Consider the following 22,919-nt stretch of genomic DNA (forward strand, 5'->3'; position numbering starts at 1 on the left):
GCACATGGAGGCTGGAGGTGCAGAGGGACATGGGCAGGGAAGCAGCAGGGCTAACACAAGCTCCCCTGCCCCCAGCCCCTGCTCCTGAGCCGTGGCTCCATCTCCAGTCCCCAGCAGGTCCCCAGCAAGGCCCTGCCCAATGGCAGTGCAAAGTGCACGAGGGAGGCACAAACACCCTTCCTCTGCTTGTCTAAAATAACCTTTGCTACCTGAATCAATATCTTCCTGTAAATTATTAGCCCATGTGGAAACAAGGCAGCTGTGATCCACAGCATAGGCAGGTAAGGTTGTTGGGAGAAGAGGTTGTTTCTGCTAATGAGGTCAGCTGCAAAGTGCTTTGGGGAGGGTTTCATTGGTGCTGCCTGTCCCTGTCACCATCAGTCACCCAGGGGCTGCTCCCCACTGGGCCTGCCCTACAAAGGTGGCCCAATTAAGAGGCCGCTACACATTTCCATTTATAAAGCACATCAGAGGGGCTGACGGCAAAGGGGATAGCTGCCTCTGCTCCTTACTTCAGCCCCTCCTGTCAAATCCAGGACAGGCCCTCAGGATCTGATACAACCAGGCTGCAAAAGCCGGGACCCGGCTGCTGGGGAAATGCAAATCACCATCTGGGGCTGCTGGGAAGTCAGAGACAAGTGTGGACACAACCCTGCAGAGCAGCAGAAAGATGCCATGGCCCTGCACAGTCCTGTTGCTCAGCTGGCTGCTGTCATGCTGGCCAAGCAGGGCCAGCGGCCAGAGAGGTCTGAGACACGAGCTCCAGGCTGTAAGCAGAGGCTTCAGAAAGTTACCAGAAAAAACAGAAATTCAGACTGCCTTCCCATCTGAGCAAAAAGAAATGCCTCCTGTCTTCCTTGAGACAGGCATGCTGCATCTCTGCAGTGTGTGGGCACACATGGCATGGGGCAGGCACCTCCACACCTCCAAGCTGTGGTTTCCCTCACCAGGCAGACACCTACAACTACAAAGCAGGACAGGCAGGGACCCAAAGTTTCCCAGCCAGCACTAGGGACAAAGGCAAGACCCCACTCCCTCTCACCTGGGTTGAAGGGTTAACAACTGCTCATCATGGTTTTCATAGAGATGTGTAAATGATTGCCCACTGAAGGGTGAGCAGAGCCTATGTTATGAAAGGAGAAGAGGCAGCTGCGAGCAGAAGGGACAAGGGTCTCCTGCAAAATGACCTGAAGCTGGCAGCAGCTGTGTCTGTGTGATCTGCCCCCTCCAGCAGCCTTGGGGCAGCACACTTCACACCATGGTTTACAGGTGGTCTGTAAGCAGCAACACAGTGGGCTGTGTATCCACTGCTGCTCCTCCCTCCTTCCTTCCTTCACCTTGAAGGTGAACTTGCAGTTCACAATGAGCAGATACTCAGTTGGTCCCCACGCCATTACCTGCCTGACTGGCACAAATAGATTTGGAAGGAGTGTCTAAAGTGACCAAGGCATCATGTCTCATTTGTTTAATGACAAAAACCACCTGCTAACAGATCAGAGGATTTTCTAGCCTGGGATGTGGTAGGCAACAAAACCCAAAGCTGTCCAAGCTTACAGATGCTCTTAGAATTGCTGCTCTGCTTTGTTCATCTTTTCAATGTGCTGCTCCCTCTTCAGCTTTCAAGGCCCATTATGTTGGCATCTCTGGGAAAGGTTTACCAGGCATGAAGACTGAGCTGTCTTACATGCATGGGGTGAGAAAGGAAACAGCACTGGCCAAGAAAGATCAACATAGGCTTCATCAAGCAGAAGATGCCCCAAAACACTCATGCAGAGCTGGCCTGTTTAGGATATATACAGTCTAGCTGAGAGAAATGGTCCCTAATTCCACCAACTGTGAGAAGAAAGAGTGTGTGAGCAACTGGCCTGAGACAGTCTGGCTTTTAATGGTGGTACTACCAGAGTCTAGAGCAGCAAGAGCCCAAAGCTGTTAACATCTGTGTAAGGCAAAGCCTCAACCCACATCCCATTGAAACAAGCCAGCCAAAGATCACAGAGAGAAACAAGACCCTTTCCTGGAGGTGCCATCTCCCAAAGCAGCCTGCAGCTCCTGATAGGGCTCTGTGGGAGAAGATCACCCTCCTCTATCTCCGATAGAGCTTAGCTCTGCCTCCAGGCTCCCAGCACAGGCCGTTTCAATGGAGGTCCTCAGATACAGGGTGGGTATGACTGTGCCATCTGCCATGCCACAGAGAGCATTGGTAAGGATGTGGTGCACACGTGCTCTACGACACCCACACGTGAGGCAGATCCCTCACCTCCCTGGATCTGGAGGCTCTGGGAGGAACATCCTGTCCCTCTCGAGCCCTCCTACTGAATTGCTCTACTTGTTCAAGGCCAAGTATCCAGAGAGGTATCTGGGCAGATGTGAGGGGAAAGGGGAGCTGTGGAAGAATGCAAGGCCAGCCTGAAAAAAATCCCAGCAGTTACAAAATATCTATTTGAAATTCAACATGCAATCTGTTGGAATGCAGCAGCTCTGTGTTTTTCCTGCAGAGCAAAAGAACAGCTGACAATAAAAATGCACTCTATGAGCTGCCCAGTAAGCCTGTTACGTTTCCCCAGAGCTTAGCAAAGCCCTTGTAGTGGAAATGCTGCTTCTGATTTTATGATCCTTCCCTGCAGCGCATGTTATTAACTTTCTGTTTTATTTACAGCACCGCCATTTACTTTTACGACACTTCCATTAAGTTCATTGGAGTGAACATTGCCTGATGCACACAACCTGCACCCCGGGCTGCCATCATCTCCAACGCACCTTGCCAGCTGCTCTGGGCTTGCACACATCTTTATGCAGGAGGAGGGAGGATAGACACAGCTGGAATGTGTCACTGGAGAAAGAGAACCAAAAAAACCCCCATACCTCCCAATTAGAGACTTTTGGAAAAGGGAGAGGAGAGGAGAGGAGAGGAGAGGAGAGGAGAGGAGAGGAGAGGAGAGGAGAGGAGAGGAGAGGAGAGGAGAGGAGAGGAGAGGAGAGGAGAGGAGAGGAGAAGAGAAGAGAAGAGAAGAGAAGAGAAGAGAAGAGAAGAGAAGAGAAGAGAAGAGAAGAGAAGAGAAGAGAAGAGAAGAGAAGAGAAGAGAAGAGGCAAAGGCAATTGTGTTTCCTGATGGGAGAGCCATATTAGGCCAGTTCACACTGCATCTGTGCCACTAGCAGCACAGAAGATAAAGCACAGCCAGACTGTACTTTAGCTGGAATTGAAGAACTCATGGGGTTGTTAGTGGAGACTGATAGGTGCTTGCACACTTACCTGTCTCCCTGTGATACCTAACACAGCCACTGGCTTTATGCATCCCTTGAATAAATCATTCAGAAATGTGTGGGGTTGCTGAACTCCCTCTGCAGCAAGCAACAGGTTCCTACACGTGCAGGAAAGGGTGGAAAATACTCAACTACTATTAGGTAAAGTCTCTCTTACCCATCTTTCCCTCTGTTATGGATTGCCAGCTCCTCCACAATCCCCTCCTCCTCCTTGAAGTTCTCCCAGTCCAGTTTAGATTTCTCCAGTGTGCTCATCTTCTGCTTTTTGGAGCCAATCTTCCCCAGGAGGCCGCTTATACCGCTTGGCCTCTTCACCCTGATGGAGATAAAGGAGCAAATGCCACTTAAATGCAGGGAGACAGCGTCAGTCAGCAATGACAATGCTGAGAAACGTCATGTGTGAGAGTGGTGGCCTTTCTGGTGCTGAGAGCCACCTCCACAAACAGATGGCCACCAACCTGAGGCAGCCTGCAGGCGGCCAGGCCGCGCTTCCTGCAGCTCCTGCTCTGCCGCTGCCCTGGAAGCAGCAGAGTTCATTACACACATAGCTCAAGTGCTCGCTTTTTGTGAAAGGGCTTTTTCATTTATCTTCTTAAGAGAACAGAAAGCTTTCAGGCCAAAAGAGATCATTAAATCATCTACTTTGACCCCTTGTATACACCAGGCCAAGCCATTCCGCCCATCACCTCCATGCTAAGCCCTGTTCTTTGTCTTGGTTTAAAGTGTTGCTTTCTGGAAGGGATCCAGCCTGAGTGCGTCACCAGTGCTGACAACACATCTAGGAATTAACCATTTCCTTGGCACCAACATGACTGTTTTCAACATGGTTTTGTCTTGTTTTATGTCCTGGTTGCCTCTGCTTATTCTAAATCTAAGAGTACTCTGGTGCCCAGGCAGGTCTCATTAGTACTGTACTTGTACACCATAACAAACTTACATCTCAATTTGGTTTTGACAAACAGATGGAGCTCTTTATGCCTCACTGCAATGCATTTTGTCCCAGCCTGCACATCATTTGTAAGGTCCTGTCCCCTTGCTTATGTTCTAATGCTCTTAGAAGATGCGGGCACCAGAGTTGCCTCTAACGCCCCCCACCCTCTCTTCTGATGGCAAACCTGTTTCTGTCCAAGGATCGCCCAAATCCCGTTAGTTACACCACCACGGGACATGTTGAGTCGCAAAGCACAGGCAGGATCATCCCACTCCACCTCCCAGGTCCCTGTTTAGCAGGAAGACCATCTCAGTCTTTCATCTCCCTAATTCTCAGAGGACCAAAATCTCACCCGCAGGGCAGGGCCCCCAAATCTCCCCTTTACGCTGGGAAACGCACACACAGGGACTCCGTCTGACCTCTGAGGAACACAATTCTCAGGACTAGGAACCCATAAAACAAACTCGTATGGACCTGTCTTAAACCCCCCCAGGACAGGAGGGCAAACAGCATCCCATTGAACTCCTGTTTACACACATTCCAGAGATAACTTCAGGTCTGCAGGGCCTCTGCCTCTGCAAGAAGCCGGGAGGAAATGATTCTCGTTCTTGAGAGATGGAGGAATTTAGGGGGAGGGGAGGACAGGGGGCAAGAAAGGCAGCCAGGTGAGCGTGGCAGATTGCTCTCCATCAGTTCTTTCCAAGCACAGTCCTGCCCAGGGGTAGCCATTCTTGGGAAGGTATCCAAAGCTGTCCTTATCGGATCATTAGCGTGCTTTATGCCTCTGTAATTTGCAAGCCTCTAAAGGAAAATAATTCAGCCATTTATATGGAATTAAATCAAAGAAAATGACATCTTTGTAAGCCTCAGCCAGAAGATTCTCAATGCAAGAATGGCTGCCATAGTCAGCTGGGATTGCAGCTTCCCAAGATAGATACACTTGGGCTACAAACCCTGGATTGAGGGCACCCTGGCAGGCTCCACAGCCAGCGGGCAAAGCTGCTTTCCTACCTGCATGCTGCCCAGCCTGAGGAGCAGAAACGTCCTAGGCCCTGGCCCTCCTATTTCTGCCAGTCCCAGCCCACAGCTGGAACCTGTGCTGAGAGCCAGTGCTTTTCACTCTGCAGGGACACAGAACAAGCTGGATGCTTCTATTCACCTTCATCCCTGAGTGTCTCATCAAGATGTCTACAGCCCTTCACATCACAATCACACAATAAAACCCTCCAAACCTCCCTTACTTCTCAAGACATGATGGCCCCACATACCCTTACTTGCAGGCAGCTGGGAAGTGGTGCAAGGGGGGTGCAAAAACATGCAAAGATGTTCTCAGCACAAGATAAAACTGGTTTGGCTCCCACATCTGACTGTCCAGGACTACACATGAGCCTTGCACAACCATCAAACCCAGTATCAGATGCGTGTTCAAGTTGTGAGGGAGAGGGAGAAGAGACAGACAAGTAAGAAGACAAAATCAGACAAAACATTGGGCAAGCATCTCCTGTGGTATTCCCTGCTGAGTGGCTGCCTGATGGCAGAGCCTCGTACATGGCAGTTCCTTGTGCTGCACTGGGAGGCTCTTGGATTTAGCAAGGGACTTAGGGATGTCCTGATACACCTAGAGAAGTACTATGGCTGATGCAGCTGGCAGTGCTCCTCTCGCCCAGTCTGGCAGGAACAAGGTGTTTAAATTAACACAAAGTATTCAATAACACATTTCTCTGAATACACTTAACTTTCCAGACACACTTGTGCTTACAAAGTGAAGTGGAGGCTGTTGTCCCTTGATATCTGCCGTATGGTTTTTGGGGTAAAGACCCCCAATGGCATCTCACCTGCCCAATGGCACTCACAGCTCACCTGCACCCACCACCTCTTCTGTGGGTGGAAGCCTACAGACATACCTGACTCTGCAAGAGACACAGCATGCAGCTGGAAAAGCCCCTTAAAGCCACTTCAGGATCTCTCCTGTGTGTCAGAGGAATGAGCAGGCGCAGGGGCAGGCTCACACATGCCAAGACTGATGCCTTTTTGGCTGAACCTTGATCTGTCAGCTGCTGATGGGGAAGAGCTAAGATAGGACAGGTCCAATCAGCCAGGTTGGGCTGCCAAATACATCCCTGCATGAAACAGAGACTGGGACAATGCTCACAGGCAACTGCAAACCACAATGGAGGAGAGACAAGAGGGAAAGAAACCAAAAGCAGGATGGTTTTGCAGCCAGGGAGAGGAGGAGGCGCTGGCTCTGCACCAGGGAGCAGTGGCTGCAGGCTGGGATGAAGGTCCCTTGTCACATATCTTTTCTCCCACTGTAACTCCTGGCATAAATTAACGATGTCTACACGCACACATCCACCTGTAACACTGCTCAAGGCCTCTGTATCCACTCTTTACCACAGATCTCAGCAATATCCCTTAAAAGGTACCATGATGGAGCTACATGAAAAGCTACAGAGCCTAAGCTATCCACACAGACTTCCATCATGGGCTTCCACAGACACAAGAACGCTTGCAAGTCAATGATCCCTTCCTGGCAAGGGAAGGTAAGGAGTCAGGACAGGCTATGCTACACCCTCCTGTTGATGACTACTCCAAAAATACTGCTAATACCTGGTGTCAGTCCCATGCTGGAGATGGGCCCTGGGCTGGATGACCTGGCTCTGCTCTTGCCAGGACAATTGCTGTGCTGTTGAAGCAGGACCAAGCCTGGGCCAGGGAATGAGATGAGGCCAGGCACAGGCTGAAGGACATGTTGGAGTCTGTTGTTGAGTCTTCACTCCACACTGAGCATTTCATCACCTTGCCTAAATCCAGCAGCAAACCTGGGGGTGGGAATTCCTATGCTTGTGCCAAAATGAAGTAAATGAGAGACATTAAAGTCCAATTAAAAACTTGCTTGGCCTTAAATGCCTCATCTGTTTAAAAAGCAAGTAAAGGGGCCTGATTAATTGCATTCAGTGCCAACAAGAGGAATTATTACCCTTTTTGTACTCATTAAGGGTATCTGCTGTGGCATCTTTAATCACTAAGGCATTTAAAAGAGAGAAAGTAATTTGCTAAGACATAATGGATCCCGGGGATGAGAATCAGGACAATTGCCTATTTAGGACACAAAGACAGGCTCTTACTTTCCATGATTAAAAAAGCATGGCCCAAATCAGCCCCATAACCAGCAAATAAGCATGCTGGCAAGCTCTGCCTTGTCAGGGGAATTCCCCTGCACCCATTTAGTGGCTCCAGGACAAGGACCATGCCTGTGCATCACCCACCAGTCACACACAGAGACAAACAGCAAGCCAAGGGCTCTCTTGCTGTCCCATTGTAAGCAAAAATACTCTGTATTCCTGACCTTAACCAGGCTTCCTCCCACCTTGGTGCAAACCTGCAGCCTGACTAAGACCTTGGAGAACTGCTGCTACACCAATGATAAACTGTCACTGTCAAACGTAATCCCTGCTGTCTTGTAACCTGAAGGTTGGCAGTGTCTGGGAAATGCAAAGAGGCAGATTTCATCACAAGCTTTCTAAAATAATCTTCAAGCAATAGGAAAACATGGCTACAGAGATCCTGTACAGTGTCCCAGCAAGCCAAAGAAAGGTGAGTTCCTCTTCTACCTGCCCAGTTGGGTGCTCTAGAGGCCTCCTGACACCAGGCCCACATGCACTAGAGATTTCAAGACTTCATCAGCCTTTCACTTATGTAAGTCTTCCCCAATGACTAAAGTTTCCTGCTCAGCCTATGACTTGTTATCTTCTTCCTAGTAGCTAAGAACAGATCATTCCCTCACTTTCAGCATCAGCCTTTTATGTCTTTGAAAGTTTCTCATATCCCCCCTGTTCAGCTTGCTCTTTCCTAGACTAAACAATCCCAGGTCCTTTTCTCGTTCCTCATGGTTTCCAGCCCTTTGACCACTCTCACCCTTCTTGCCAGACTCTCTGCTATTGGCTCACATCTTCCTTGAAATGCAGCATCCAAAATGGGAAAGAAATGGCTCCAGCTGCAGCTTTACCAGCACTAGGAGGAGGAGGAATGCTTCAGATGCCTTGTGAAGCATGCAGCTCCTTACACGGCCCCCTATGACGTGTGCCTCTTTCACATCCGTGTGATAGTGTTGACTCAAGTCCAGCCTGTGATTCACTAAGATTTCTGTCTGCTCCACTGCTGCCAAGCCAGTTATTTCCTGCCTCGATCTGTGCAGATGATTACTGCTACCCAAAGGCAGAGCCCTGCACCGATCCTTCTATGTTCTTCCTCCTGTTTGTCCTTATACAGTGGATCTCAGATGGCTTTTCAAATCAGCCCTTCCTATTTGTGACACTCATTCTGCAGCTGTTGAAGAATAACACCGGGGAAAGTACCTCCTATCTTTGTGAAATGCCAACAAATACCAGCTGAATCAGCACCAGTTGGCCAACAAGATCAAGGCCAGAAGCAGGCAGGGATCAGCAGTCAGACTGCAGGAGGAGCAGTGGCTGTTCACGTTGTACAACTGCAATGAACAAAGGGTGCCCAAAGGACCCTTAAATGTTGATCATGGGGCCAGCAGTGTCCCCAGCTCCAGCCTGCCTCCTGGCTTGGGGATCACAAGCCCTCTACTGCTTTGTTTCTGCTGGCTCTTTGGGAGACTGCAAACCCTGTGCTGCCTCTCTATCTGTTGCTCCTGTTGTCCTTGTTGAGAACAACAGCTTCTGTAGGAGGAAAGTCCTATTTCTGTTTCCTATCAATACTTTTAAGCAGGGCTCAATTCATGAGAAACAAATATTGAACACAAAATTAGGATACTGTTATTGTTTAGCTAACACCCCAACCCTCCCCCACTGCCCTGTAAAGCAGATTACACTAACAACCTAAAATACCCACTTCAAGGAAGGTTCAGAGCTAGGATGGGTAGCTTTTGTTGGGCATTAGATGATGAGGTCACCAAAATGGGAAGGGTGCTTACACCACTTGGCACAAGAGGACAAGCAGAAGGCACCTGCTGGCTCACAGGTCTTTTACAGCACAGCTGGGCAGCTTTGCAAATCTTCAAGCAGAAGAACCCAACTCAACAAGAACTGCTTCCCTGCTGGCTCCCTGCCACACAACACAGCCCAGCAGATGCAGAATCAGATGCCAGAGAGCAAACGTGACTGAATGCAGAACGATGGCACCAGGCCACACAGCCCTGACAGCATCATGTTCATCATCAAGTCCTGGCTTTCCTACAGTTCTTCTCCTGCCCACTCACTTCTCTTCCTCACTGGAGCCTGTGATATTTACTTGCAGCCCAGCAATGGCAGCTCTGTTCCTGTCACCCCAAGTACTTTGATGGCAGAGATGCAGGTGAGAAATCCTGACACACAGCAAAGAGAAGAACACTAGGTTTTGTAAACAGCAATATCTACTCCTGCCACGAGCTGCTACGAAGCTGACTAGTTTCCTTGCTGGCAGGAAATGGTCCTCATTCAAACTAACCACAGCTGGGCAACTGAAGCAGCCAGTAAATCCTTTCATTTTAATAAAACAGAAGATTCCTGCCCGGTGCACCATGGATCACCCACCCTGCTGTCCTCCAAACAACAGTGTCCAAGGGTGCGTGAGAGACCTTGCACAAGGAGGTTGGATGCAGAGACCTGGCTGGTGGCTTTTGTATCAGCTCTGCTATTCTCTCCCAGTCTCTCCAGACGATCTTCCTCAACAGAGGAGGAAAAAATGCCACAGGGAGAAAGAGTGGCACATGTCAGGAAGAGAAAGGTGGTGCCATCTGCTCCTCCAGGTCAGGATGGTCTGGCTGGACAGAGCAGGAGGCAACAGAACGATGGTGCCTGGTATTGCCAGCCTGCAGGGACCTTCCCCAGAATCACAGAACAGGTAATCTTCTTCGGACTCAGCTCTTCCCATCCCCCATCCTGCATAACTGGCTGAAGGACAGAAAAATCTCCCAGGCCACATCCAACTGCATTTCTTTCTTATTTTTTCACTTTCTCACTCAGCATTGTCTCCCAGAGGGGCACTCAGCTGGATGTGGACAGCAGCCCAGCTCTGTCTCAGCCCTGCCTGTCACAACAGGTATTTAAAAAACAAACAAAAAAGCCTCTCTGAAGCCAAACAAACAAACATTGAAATCCCAGGTGGGGAGAAACAAAAGCAAGGAAGGAGGAAATGAAGATAAAAACAAGGTGGATGCTGCTGGAGAGGTGGCAGGGTGGTGATGATCCTGTTTGGCTGGCAGTGTCCAGGACTGGGCAGGCTGGCAGGGAGAAGACTGCGCAATTCCCACTGCCTGGTCAGGGCAGTGCAGGCTGAGGAGCTCACTGCCAGCTCCAAGAGCAGTGCCTGTTCTCCACTTGCTGAGCTGGTACAGGCTGGAGCCATGGGCAGAGGGCAATGGGATGAGGCTGACCCAGGGCCGGGTCCTGCCCTTGGGCCTCATCAGCTCCAGGTACTGCTCCAGACTGGGGCAGAGGGGCTGGAAAGCTGCTGGAGGGAAAGGGTCTGGGGAGGTTGGTGCCAGCAGCTGAACAGGAGCCAGCAGCGTGCCCAGGGGGACAAGAAGGCCAAGGGCAGCCTGGTTTCTATCAGAAATAGTGTGAGCAGCAGGGCTAAGGAAGTGATTGTCCACTTGTACTTGGCACTGGTGAGGCTGCACCACAAATATTGTGTCTAGTTCTGGGCCCCTCACCACAAGAAGGACATTGAGGTGCTGAAGCATGTCCAGAGCCAAGCAACAAAGCTGGGGGAGGGTCTGGAGAACAGGTCTGACAAGGAACAGCTGAGGGAGCTGGGGATGTTTAGCCTGGAGAAGAGGAGGCTGAGGTGGTATGTGATCACTCTCTGCCACTACCTGAAGGGGGGATGTAGAAAAGGAGTTCAAGTTACTCCAATGGAGGTTTAGGTTGGAGGAAGAACTTTTTCATTGAGAGGGTTGTTAAGCATTGGAACAGGCTGCCCAGGGAGGTGGCAAAGTCCCCATCCTGGAGATAATCAAAAGATTCGTAGCTGAGGTGCTGAGTGCCATGGTTAGTTTAGTGATGGGCTTTGCAGTGTGAGGTGAGTGGTTGGACTTGATCTTCAAGGTCTTTTTCCAACCATAATGATTCTATGATAGCAGATACCCTAAAGCATGCATAAACTGAGCCAAAGAACTTGCCTGAAATGCTCTAGGAGTGGCAATGATTTTTGAGGCAACCCTTTGTAGTGAGGATCCTAAAGCTTCTTGCACTTTGAAACAATGCCATGCACCAGACTGCCATGGAAAAGCAGCCATGACTGAGGCAATAACCATTTGGCAGTGCCACAGGGCACGAGGGAGCAGACAGCACAGGCAGCCACATCCAAAGGCAGCAAGAAACACAAATGTGCTGGCAAAATGCAGTTGCACTGCCAGCCATCCTGACAACAGACTGAGGCAAGTTTATTTCTACTCCATGGAGGGCTTTGCTGACAGGCAGTGCAGCTCTGAGAACAATCACCCTGCAGAAGGTGGCTGGTCTGGCTGCAGTAGGGCCAGCCTAAAGTACTTAGGACCATGACAAGAAAACAGTGGGTTATAACTTGAGTCAACACCACGAATTAACTCTTCTTAGGCTTTTGTTCAGGCTTGACAGGCCAAGTTAACCTCAAGTTGCTCTGCCATCACTACTATTGTAATGCAAGCTAGAAGAATCTGAAGAGCTAAGCCACAGCTTCTCATCCCTTATAGGAAGTGTTTGACACTGACTGCTGAGCTGAGGAGGTAATCCAGGATCATGGAACAAAGTGGAACTACTGTTAAAAGAAGCAACAGACACATATGGAAGAGAAGGTGTAACTTAAGAAGGTAAAGCAGTAGCTCGCCTTCCCACATACCTGCCTGTCTTCCTGCAACCAGGGTGTATAAGGGAAAGTGTTTAAGGTGGAGCTAAAAGGCACTGCCAGGCTGCTATGCTCTGGCAGCCCAGCAATCAGTCTGGCCAAGATGACGCATGGAGAGAAAAGAGCAGATGAAACAGACTAAATGCACATGAGATGCCGCCTTGGCAAGGGCTGCAGCAGGCAATGGCAGAGCTTGCCCTGGGCACAGTTGACTCTGGACGTTATTTGTGTCTAAATACAGTCAGTGAGGGAACAGAGATTTGTCACAGGGGAAAACCATGTCACTCTCACCTCCCTATGGCAGCAAGCAGCAGCCTGTCAAAAAGCAATGCTTTGATGTTCCAGCTACTGTTTTATCGCTGCATTTGACATCAATCCAGCACTCTGAGTTTCTGTGGGACTTCCCAACTTGCACAACATTGCTTTGCTGTGGCAGAGCGCACCTCACCTTCAGGAGGGAAAGGAGTGTCACTGTACCAGCTTACAAACAGCAAAACCAACTGTGCAGGTGATGAAGGGGCTTGCAGAGCATCACCCCATGGGGTGCTAACGGAGATCCCAGAGAGTGACTTCTTTCCTGATGCAGTCTCCAAGATACACAAATACCTCATGCTCATGCCCATGTCATTAATTGTGCTGGATAGGCCTTTCCAAAGTGTGGGGCTCGAAAAACAGACCTAAGAACTGCCTTGTTTCAGAACTGGACAGTATGGATGTGGTACTACCTTGCTCTCCAGTCCACTTCTCAAACCGAAAACAGCCCGGGTGTAAATTCATAGTAACATGGCACACATGGAGAAAGTTATTCCAGGAATAAAACCAGAGTTGGGTTCCACATGCACTGAGGCAAATTTGCTGAGCAGGGGAAAAGTGGGCTGCTTTGGTTCAGGAATGGCCGAAAGCAGCAGCAATAACACATGTGCACAGCTCTGCTGGTGCTGACCTTTCCTCAAGCAGGTTTCATCCCACAGCATCTAGGTCCGCTCTGCACTTATCCTTCTGAAGGGCTTGGTCAAGAAGCAGTGGCTGGAGTCTCATTTTACAGGCTTTGGAGGACATGCTCATCAAAGAGCACTTCAGTCCTCAGGGAGCTGGCTGGCTCAGGCAGAGTCCCTGACCTGCAGGTCTCCTTATCAGCAGGAAGGGCTCATTAGGGAATGGACCAGAGTTTCCTGCTCAGGACTGAACCCTTTGTGGAGGGACTGCTGCCATGGAGAACCTGCTTCCTAACAGCCAAAGGAAGCAAAATATTTTCCTTGGGCCTCTGAGATAGAGTTGCTATGGGGCAGTTGTCAACAAAATGAAGTTGTGTCTGTGGAGCTGGGCAGCACACGCCATGCACGGGCTGTCACTGCAGGATAAAGGTACTCCCAGAGAATCACTGCCTGTCCCCAGAGCTGGGGACAATTCAGAGCAGCATAAGGCCCCTCTGTACCGGTGGAACTGCAGCTGCCCTCCGAGCTGTACTGGCAGAACCACTTTAGCAAAAACAAAACCTTGCACCCTCCTAATCAGTGTGACATTGTGTGGAGGCCACGGCTCCCTCTGGCTCCTCTCCAGCCCCGAGCACAGACGGTGGCTGTTTCAGTAGCAGACTCTCCCAGTGCATTTGCAGTGGGCCAGCCAATTACGTTACAATCTCTGCGTATGGAGCTCAACAGGAGCTTAATTGAAAGAGCTGTAGCATTCAAATGACTTTTGATACTATGAAGACGTTAAGGACTCCAACCCAGCGCTAACCAGCCCTGTCTGATGCTTGGCTGCTGCGTAAGGACCTGCAACTCTGAGCTTGGTCTGCAGCCAAAGCTACGCCCCTGTTAACTCAGCAGAGCACCTCGACTGTGGCCAAATGCTGATTGAGTTTGGCCCTTCCCAGCTGGAAGCTGCAGCATCTCCTCACATGAGCTCGCTCTCTCTCTCTCTCTCCTCTGCCCAGGGCATCCACACAATACAAACCAGACCTGTTCCTGCCACTGAAGTGCTGTACACATACATCAGAACTCCCAACACTCTCCACGCGGACTGATCTGAACCTACAAAGCACCACCTGCATTTGTTCTTTTCATGGAAAAACATCACACATGCTCCTCATAGATTTCATGTTGCTTTTAAGTCCTGTAAATGTTTTTGATAATAGATGTGCCAGATGGATTTTGCTATAGCAGCACAGAAACACACCTACCCCACACCACTGGCTGTGGGCTACACCTAAATTGGTATCTCAATGCTGCTGCTAGGAAGTGGTAAGAAATGGCTTGTATAAAGTTGTAACTGTCCACATTGCATCTGTGTGTGGGAGAGGGAAGGTGTCCTGCTCCTACTATTCTCATTTCTGATCCAATGCACAGAAACCAGCAAAAACACACACAAACACACACAAGTTGCCAGCAAACTTACACTCCTGCGTGGCTGTGAGGCATCTCACACCCTGACAGCAGGCAAGAACGAGAAAGAAAAGTGAAGAGGCACAATGCTTTTGGTACCCACATCTAACAGGTTGATGGGCTGAAAGCTGCCAGAAGGTACTGCAGGTTGGTAGCTGTGGCATACAACCTGCTTGCTGGGCTGCAGCTTGGGTCACACGCTACAGCATTTGAGTAACACCCTGTATTACGCCCATATTTAGCCATGGAAATAAGCGTGACTTGATTTTCAAACACTTGCAGCTCTCCCTGACTTCACTGGGTTCAACTGAGACGTTTAAAATAAAACACTAATGACCACAGCTCTGGGATCAAACACAGCCCATTTTTATCTTAAAAGGGATTTGTTTGAGGACATTCAGAGCTGCTGGAACCAATGGCACTGAAGTTATTTCAACGTGCAACCTTCAAAAGGTCTGTTAAACGACAGGGATTCATTGGTGGGCCACTCTGAAAAAAAACCAACAGTTAGAAAAAAAATTATTGGCAAACAGGAGAAATTCTTCCTCTTTTCAGAGGCTCACTCCTTTCTCCTTTGTATAACAGCAGATCTTTTGTTCAAGATTTCAGTTGTAGCAGCCCCGAGGTATGCAGGGAATGTCTTGGTTATGAGGAGCCCTCCAGACTGGTGCTTTGACTTCAGTTTAACCAGCAGAGAAACTGCTCCAGATCCTGCCTAAGAAGAACTGCTAATGGAATTGTTCCAGCACTAAAGGGATTGGGAAGTGAATGAGTGCGGATGGCAGAGCAGCTGGCACAGCTCCCGGGTTGTTCTTTATGGCACTGGGTGCCATCAAAGGAAAATCTCACACACCAACCATCCCAGCCTTGAGAAAACAACCCCCAGTGTCCCCCCAGCAATGCAGAGTCCCTGGCTCTGTCCCTGCCATTCGCAGACAGCCTCAGTGTTTAGTCCAGATTAGCTTCCTGCTGTATCAGATCAATGTCAGGCTTTGATGAGAATGAGGTGAGAAAGGCAGGACAGAAGCAGGGAGGGACATCCCTTCCTCTCCCAGCAATTAATTCGACAGCTTTAGGAATAGTTCTGATTAAAACAAACACACTGCCTTCCACTGGTAAGCATTTGCAAAGCTCAGCAGCTGAGGGCAGGGGAAAGCCCCCAGGAAATGAAGTCAGGGCAAAGGAGCATCAGGGCTCCCTCGTACAAATGCATCACTGCAAGGAGGAACAAGCTACAGCCCTGTGGAGCAGTTGCTCTGCGGTGTCATGCAAGTTAATAAACAGCATGAATATAATGTATTACCTTCTAGTGGAAAGCCTGGCCTGGCAGCATGTGGGACTTGGAGGATAATAAACATTTGGGCACTGCTACAAGCAGCCATAAAACAAGAATGGGGGTTTGATCACACTTAATTGCTTTTGGTAACAATCATTGGAGGATCCATCACAACTATCTTCCCTTCCCTGAATCTGCTGCATCCCAGATTGAGAGCTGGCCAAATGATCCAGCTCAAAGAGGGGGTAAGGAAAGGAGGGAAATACCCTAAAAGCTTTAAAGACATTTGCCATATAACCTCAAGTCCAACCCAGGAGAAAGCAGGCAATAAAATGTTAACTGATGCAACGATATGTTTTTCCTCTCAAACTGTAACTTTGTAAGGCTGGTGGCTGCAGAAAAAGCTCATAACAAAACAGAAGACTGCACAGAAAGCCCAAAGTGTATGTAAGAAGAGGAACTAAGATTATCCCGTGGTTTTTTTTCCAGGGCTGGACTGAAGTTCTTCAAATGCCTGAGGCTGGCAAGGCATACCTTCAAATGCCTTCCAGCTTTGGCAGCAGCCACTTAGAAGAGCAGCTCTTCCTCTTCCCAGGGACCCACCTCACTGGAAATAGATTTCAGGTCCCCAGAGGAAGAATATGGAAACAGCTGACATCTCCTAGCCACGAGCTCAGTTGTCATCTTCCAGCTGGAGGCAGGCAGAGGGGTAAGAACAAGGCTTTCCTTCCACCCACGCCTACTGGGAGGCTCCCAAACAGATTTTGCAGCTGATGTCCACTTACCAAAAGCTGCTCAGAAAGCCAAAGCTCTCACTGAACGTGGGAGACAGCAACTTGTCAGGGCTCCCACTACCTCCAGCAGCCCCATGCAGAGAGGGGTGGCAGAGCCAGGGTTTTCATGACACATAATCTCTGGAATTTGCTGGTGAGTGTCCCACAGCCTCTGCTTGGTACAATGCCAGAGCCATTTCTCAAATCCTGCATGACCTACCAGCTGCTGAGGGCAAAACAGCAAGGCATACATCACCCAGAGAGGAGACAGGATCAGCAGGCTCCTCATGAATGAACAGACAAATGACTTACAAAACTCACTCCCATACTCTTGGTTGGAGGGAGCAGGCTTGGGTCCCTGGCTCTCCCAGGCAGGCTGCATGACCCTGTGCAGGTCATTTAGTCCCTTTGTAGCAAGACTTTTGTCTCAAGAGGCATAGAGCTATGCAGCAGTGCTGAGCAAGGCAGGCAGGCTGCCAGATGAGCATTCAAACTCCTTCAGGGAACTGTAAGTTACAAAGTAAACGAATTAACCATGGGAACAGCTTCCCAGAGGATGTGGTGGATCTTTCCATTGCCAGTGGATGCCTCTCTTAAAAATGCAGGCTGTAGTGCAGCCACAAGTGCTCACAGGGAGCTCTTAGGGAAACTGGATAGCTGGGCCCAGAGGGTCATAGTGAATGGAGTTAAATCCAGCACCAGGACCAGGCTCTGCAAAACAGCCAGGTGCGAGGAGGTCATGCTGAACACCACAGGAGACCAGAAAGAAACAAGACACTTTCTGCAGGAACAAAAGATTTCCCTTCTCTGCCTTAATCACAGTAATATTTGGAAAAAGTATTCTTGTCAGTACCTGGACTGTATCCTGGCGTTTCAGCAGGTCTGCTCTCAGCTCTCCAGCAACACTCAGATGATCCACACGTGTGCCTTGGTGGAAAGAGCTATTGTATCATACACAGAGTTGGTCCTTCTTTTCTTATCTCACGCCTTTTGAATTTCTAATTCTCTTCGGGGTCTATAATCAGGGGTTTGAGAAGTTGATTTATACCAAATAAAAAGTTATAGCCCCCTCCAAGATACCTTTGCTAGAGCACTTCTGATACTCTTTTCTTTCCGTTCACCAACCTAAATCATCTCTGTGTGCAGAAAAGCCCAAGCAGGGTAAACCTTTGCCAAGGGAAGAAATTCTCCCATTATTCTTATCCAAGAAACTGGCACAAAGGAAAAAAGACCAGAAGGGATGGCTTGCATCCCTGGGTCATGGCAGGGAGCTGCAAAAGGCTCATCTCCAGGAGGACAGAGTGCCAGCACTTCTTTTTTTTTTTAACTTAGCCAGCAGCTGCAGAATTTAAGCTTAATTAAAAACCTATTCTGCCCTTGCTGCTGCAAAGGAAACAATCTCCCTTCTCTCCCAAATAAAAGGCCAAAGCCTGCAGACAGTCATCCTCCAACGTCACCTTAGAAAGAGGTGGCAACTTGACTCATCTCAGTGGGACATGCAACACCGAGCAGCTTTATTTTCACTTCAGTTCACAAGAAGAATATACAGCTCCTGTGGCTGAGCCTTGCCTTGAGGTTTGATTGTGAGCAGTACAACAATTCTTCAGTATTCTCTGACCACAAAGGTCTGGAGCAAGAATGGAAGAGACAGGCCACGAAAACAGGCAGGCTCTAGGTACCACTTGTTACCCACAGTTTCCCACTTACTTTGCAATGCTGCTGCACACAGAAGCCCTCTCTCCTAGAGACACAGGCTGCTTGGCAGGTCAGAAAGATCCCATTTAAAGGGCCTTCCTACGAGATATTTTAATAGAATGCAAACAAGAAGCTGCATTATTTATCAGGCCAGAACAACAAGAGATGGAGAACACTGAACTAGACACCATTTCCTAAATGCTGTTCTCCAACAGCTCTTCTAAGCCTGCCTCAATTTATAGATTAATCTGCTGGATAGGTAATTTAGGCTGATGGTTAGCATTTAGAAGTGCTCATTTCTGGGAAGGCTGAAAACCTGCTTATGATTTACAAAATTACTGTGGTGTCTCCAGTGGCTTGGGCATTTGTCAGAGGCAGGTGTTCAGTGTTGTCACATTCTCCCTTCTCTCCCCACAATCAGGTTTATTATCAGCAATGAAATACCAACTGCTTCTGCAGCATTTACTCTAAAATAGCAAAGCAAGCATCAGTCTTGTCCCTCTTCTAATTTCTAGCCTGCTGCATCAATCATCACGCAATATTAAGGCTTCAGGGTGAAGATTCTCAACTGATTCGGGTTGGGGAGAATGGGACTGGAGAGCATGCAAATATCTGTGCCCTCCTCATGCCCTCTTCCCCTGAGCCCCCTAGGACAAGGAGCATCCCTCTCCTGCATCCTTTCTTGCTGAGGACAGTGCCAGGGACTGGCCTAGCTGAACAAAACAGAGCAGGATTTGAAAGGGGAAAGGCAAGCCTGCCTCTGTTTGCAGCTTGCTCCTCCTTTCGCTCAGCCCTTTCTGACCCCGACCTCCCGCTATCTTTCAGGTCTGAGTAGGGATTCCCTTTGGAGCCTGTCAGCAGAGCTGTTTAAAATGGCAGTGGGAATCCTCACTAAACAACAGGACTAACCCTCCTTCCACCAGCACTAAACACATTGGCTCCCAAACCCTCCTGGAGCCTGCAGTGCCTCTGCAAAGTAGGCAGTGAGCACTTGAGCCTGCTTCAGTGTGGCTGCTTTCATAACACAAAAGGAAGCTTGAATCCCTCAGGGCTCAGATTTTTTTCCAAACTGGGTAAACACATGCAAACACACATTATTTGCATGCACAGAACTGGGACAAAGGGTCTGTGGCCAGGTCTGTCTGTCTAACCAGTGGTCCAGGCATGCGGTAACACGTGTGCAATCCTAGAAATCTTGAGCTAAAAGAGACTTATCTCTAGACTGACTGTGCTGCTTCCAAGCCTTGCTTTGAGATTAAAAAGCAGCCTTTGTTGTTTGGAACATTACCATTTCAGAAAAAAAATCCCAACATCCCACCCCTGCTCAGCCCCCCCATCCCAAAGGTTTGGGTTGTAACTCAAAACATTGGCACCTTAATACCAGAAGGTCAAAGCCCTACAGTCATTAGGAAGATTATATTTAAGAGCCTAATGTGCAGCTGATCAGAGACTTATTCCTTAAAGGATTAGAATTGCAAGACAGAACACCTCAGCAAGCAATTAGCAGAGATGTGCTCTTCTGATCATGGCAGACTAGAAATGGCATCACCATCAGCTTTCCTCCACTTCTGCTATTATCAAGCCAGCTGATTCACTCTTTCAGCCCATCATTAACTGGCAAGACTGGGCTGCATCTAAGTCACCCAGCAATTTTATCCCAACCAGGCCAGTAATATTCTTCATAATACTTTTTTACACTAGAGGGGGGACTCTGAATGGACTCAGAAGCCAAAGAAGCCTCACTCTTTTCCATAGAGAGCCTTGTCCCTGAGCATGTAATTAAACCAGGGGAAATCATGATCATCCAACAGTGACTCCCCTTGCAGATCCAAATGCCTAACCCCCACATGCATTGTCATGCATCTGGGAGAAGAAAACAGCTAACTAAAGGCAGATTTGCACTATGTTGATATATTAGCACCAGCCAAATTACAGATGAAGGCGGGCCACCTACATCCAGCCACATGTTGGTAACAAGCAGCGCTGTGAACCAGAGCACATACCCACATTTCACAGGCACATGGACATCAGCATAACCAAGAGCACATGGGAGCTCTTCTCCGGAGCTGCCAACCCCAGTGTTCAAAAGCCATGAGTCAGCCTCTGCACCCCCGCCAGTCGAGGTTAGCTTAAAAGCCAGACATTGCAGAAAAGTAAATGAGAAACAGTACTCATTTATTTCCCAGTTTCTAAGCCTGAGGCTAAGCCAGAGTGGCTGTCCTTTCCTTCCAGACATTTGAGGCACAAACTTTCTTTTCCTTGCTCAAAAGCTGAGGTTCTTACCTGATTGCTTTCCCTCAGGTCTTGAGCTTCAGGAGGAAAACTTGCCAAAGATTTTAAGGCTTGGCAGTCCATTCAAAGCTGGCACTGCTTCCTCCCACAATCAATCAAATATGACAAGCAGTGACTTGGGATCCACAAGAAGAGGCTCCTGCTAGCTGGGTAAAAGTAGAGGAGAGTTGTTGTCCACAACTCAGCCCAGAGACTCTGATGGAAAGGTTTGTGTCACCAAATCAGTGCTCTTCACCAAGTCTCTTTTTTAAGACCTTCCGCCAGGAGACTAAAGGCTTAAACCGTTCACGGACTCTGAATGACCACATTGTGACCATGGACCCTCTATGCTGGAGGAGGTGCAGTGCAACATGCTGCAGAAAAAACAGTGCAACCCCCTGAGAAGCGGCAAAAGCAGGTGTGAAAGCTGCTGATACCAGCCCTGTGGTATTGACAGAACAGAAACCTCAGAGGCTTCAGAAAAACATCCCTCTGGTGCAAAACAAGCAGAGAGGCAACATGAAACGGTTTGCATGTTAAATTAGGGTTTCTCTTAGCTTGTGGGCTACCACAAACATCTCTGCAGCCTAAACCTGCCTTGGGGACTTTGGTTTACTCTCCTGCCTTGAAGAGCGGTTTGACAACGGCTCTCCTCTACTTTTACCCAGGGAGCAGAAGCCTCTTGTTGTGAATCCAAAGACAAGGGGTAATGGGATGAAGCTGAAACACAAAAAGTTCCATTTAAACATAAGAAAAAACTTATTTCAAGTGAGGGTAAGGGAGCCCTGGCCCAGGCTGCCCAGAGAGGGTGTGGAGGCTCCTTCTCGGAAGGTCTTCAAAACCCACCTGGATGTGTTCCTGTGCCCCCTGATCTGGATGGATCTGCTTTGGCAGGTTGGACTGGATGATCTCTAAAGGTCTCTTCCAACCCCCACCCTTCTGTGATTCTATGAATACAAAGATGCCCAAAGCCTGAAAGCCAGTCTGGTGACAATCACAGAATCATAGAATGGTAGGGGTTGGAAGAGACCTTTAGAGATTATCCAGTTCAATCCCCCTGCTAAAGTAGGTCTCACCTAGATCTGGGCACGCAGGAACGTGTCCAGGTGGGGACTGAACACCTCCTCAGAAGAAGCCTCCACACCCTCCCTGGGCAGCCTGGGCCAGGGCTCCCTCACCCTCACAGTAGAATAGCTTTTTCTCATGTTTAAATGGAACTGTTTGTGTTCCAGCTTTTGTCCATTACCCCTTCTCCTGTTACTGGATACAACAGAAAAAAGTGTTGCCCCATCCTCTGGACAACGTGCAAGGAGAAATCAAAGCTTACTTTCTCCTCTTATCATCGCAATGCTGACTCCACACAGAGGTAACAGAAGCAAAACAAGCCTGCCTGAATGCCCTCTTCAGCAGCAGAGCTAAACAAGGCCAATTCTGAATGGCAAAAGGCTGTGGAATGAAGCTGCCACTAGAGACCATCATTTTTCACAGTATACCCTCACTTGAATGTGGCAACAAGAAGAAAAAGAAATTCTAACCGAAGAAAAATTGACAGCTCTTGCCACTTGAATAGATGCCTAAAGGCACAGCTCAGAAGCAACATTCTTATGTTATGAACAAAAAGAAAAACCCTTCACTTTTCTTCTCCCTCAGCAATATCCTACAGGAACATCTCCCAGGTGGGGTGATGCTGCCACATTCAACCCCGTGGAGAACAGAGCAGATGGGAAAGTCTGCACTGGTACAATCCCAAATAACCACTTCAGAAGGCAAGTGTTTATTTTACCTGGTTCCTCTGCTTTATGAGTTCAAGGCAGAATTTCCCTGCTGGCTTCCTGACCTTGCAGATTTGGTTGAGATGAAGGTGTGAAGCACCAAGCATTTCTTAACAAACTCAAAGAGAAGCAAAGGACTGCTGTGGCATGAACATACGAGCAGAGGGACCAAACTTACAGGTGATGATAGTTTATAGCAGGAAAGGTGATCCAGAGGTATTAAACTCTCAGGGTTAAACCACTGCAAGAGAAGGACAGATACAACTGCTCAGCCCTCAATGGCTGTGAATGAGGCATATTCTGGGACCTGGGGGAGAGAACAGTGCTGTGAAGTCTCATAACAAACCTGGAGGCAAGGCTTGAGAAACCGAGTGTTTACTGGCTCTTCACTACCCAGCTACCAGGATCACCTCCTCTTCACCTGGCACTTCTTGCCTTCAAGCCCTGGCTAAGCTAAACTGGATAAGCTAATAAAAAAGCAGAGAAATCGAGGCTCAGCAATGAAACTCCCTGACCTGGACACGGCACACAGCAGCTGAGTCCCCAGCACTGCTGCAGCATGGCTAGGCTTCCTCAGATAAGCTGCTGTAGTGTACAATCCAAATGAAAAATCAGACAAACAAAAGGGCATTTTTAGCTGCAGTTTCCCCAAGGCCTCCACCTTTCACAGAGTGACTGTACCCAGAGCCACACAGAAAAGCCAAGCTGGCTTGAAGCATG

At 48.8% G+C, this 22,919-nt stretch overlaps 1 protein-coding gene across 2 annotated transcripts in view; it reads right to left on the reverse strand.

Moving 5' to 3' along the window:
* The window catches only part of CFDP1 (craniofacial development protein 1), a 66,339-nt gene that overhangs the window by 3,032 nt on the left and 40,388 nt on the right, over positions 1 to 22,919 (reverse strand). Inside the window, exons 6-7 of one of the 2 annotated variants that reach the window (XM_062007661.1) lie at positions 3,422 to 3,580; positions 2,758 to 2,830 (exon numbers count right to left, since the gene is read on the reverse strand). In XM_062007661.1, the coding sequence (XP_061863645.1) occupies positions 2,758 to 2,830; positions 3,422 to 3,580 (232 nt within the window). The remainder of the gene's footprint in view (positions 1 to 2,757; positions 2,831 to 3,421; positions 3,581 to 22,919) is intronic. The other variant, XM_062007663.1, reaches the window with a different exon arrangement.

The sequence above is a fragment of the Colius striatus genome, chromosome 14, assembly GCF_028858725.1.
Source record: "Colius striatus isolate bColStr4 chromosome 14, bColStr4.1.hap1, whole genome shotgun sequence".
In the NCBI taxonomy this organism is placed as follows: domain Eukaryota; kingdom Metazoa; phylum Chordata; class Aves; order Coliiformes; family Coliidae; genus Colius; species Colius striatus.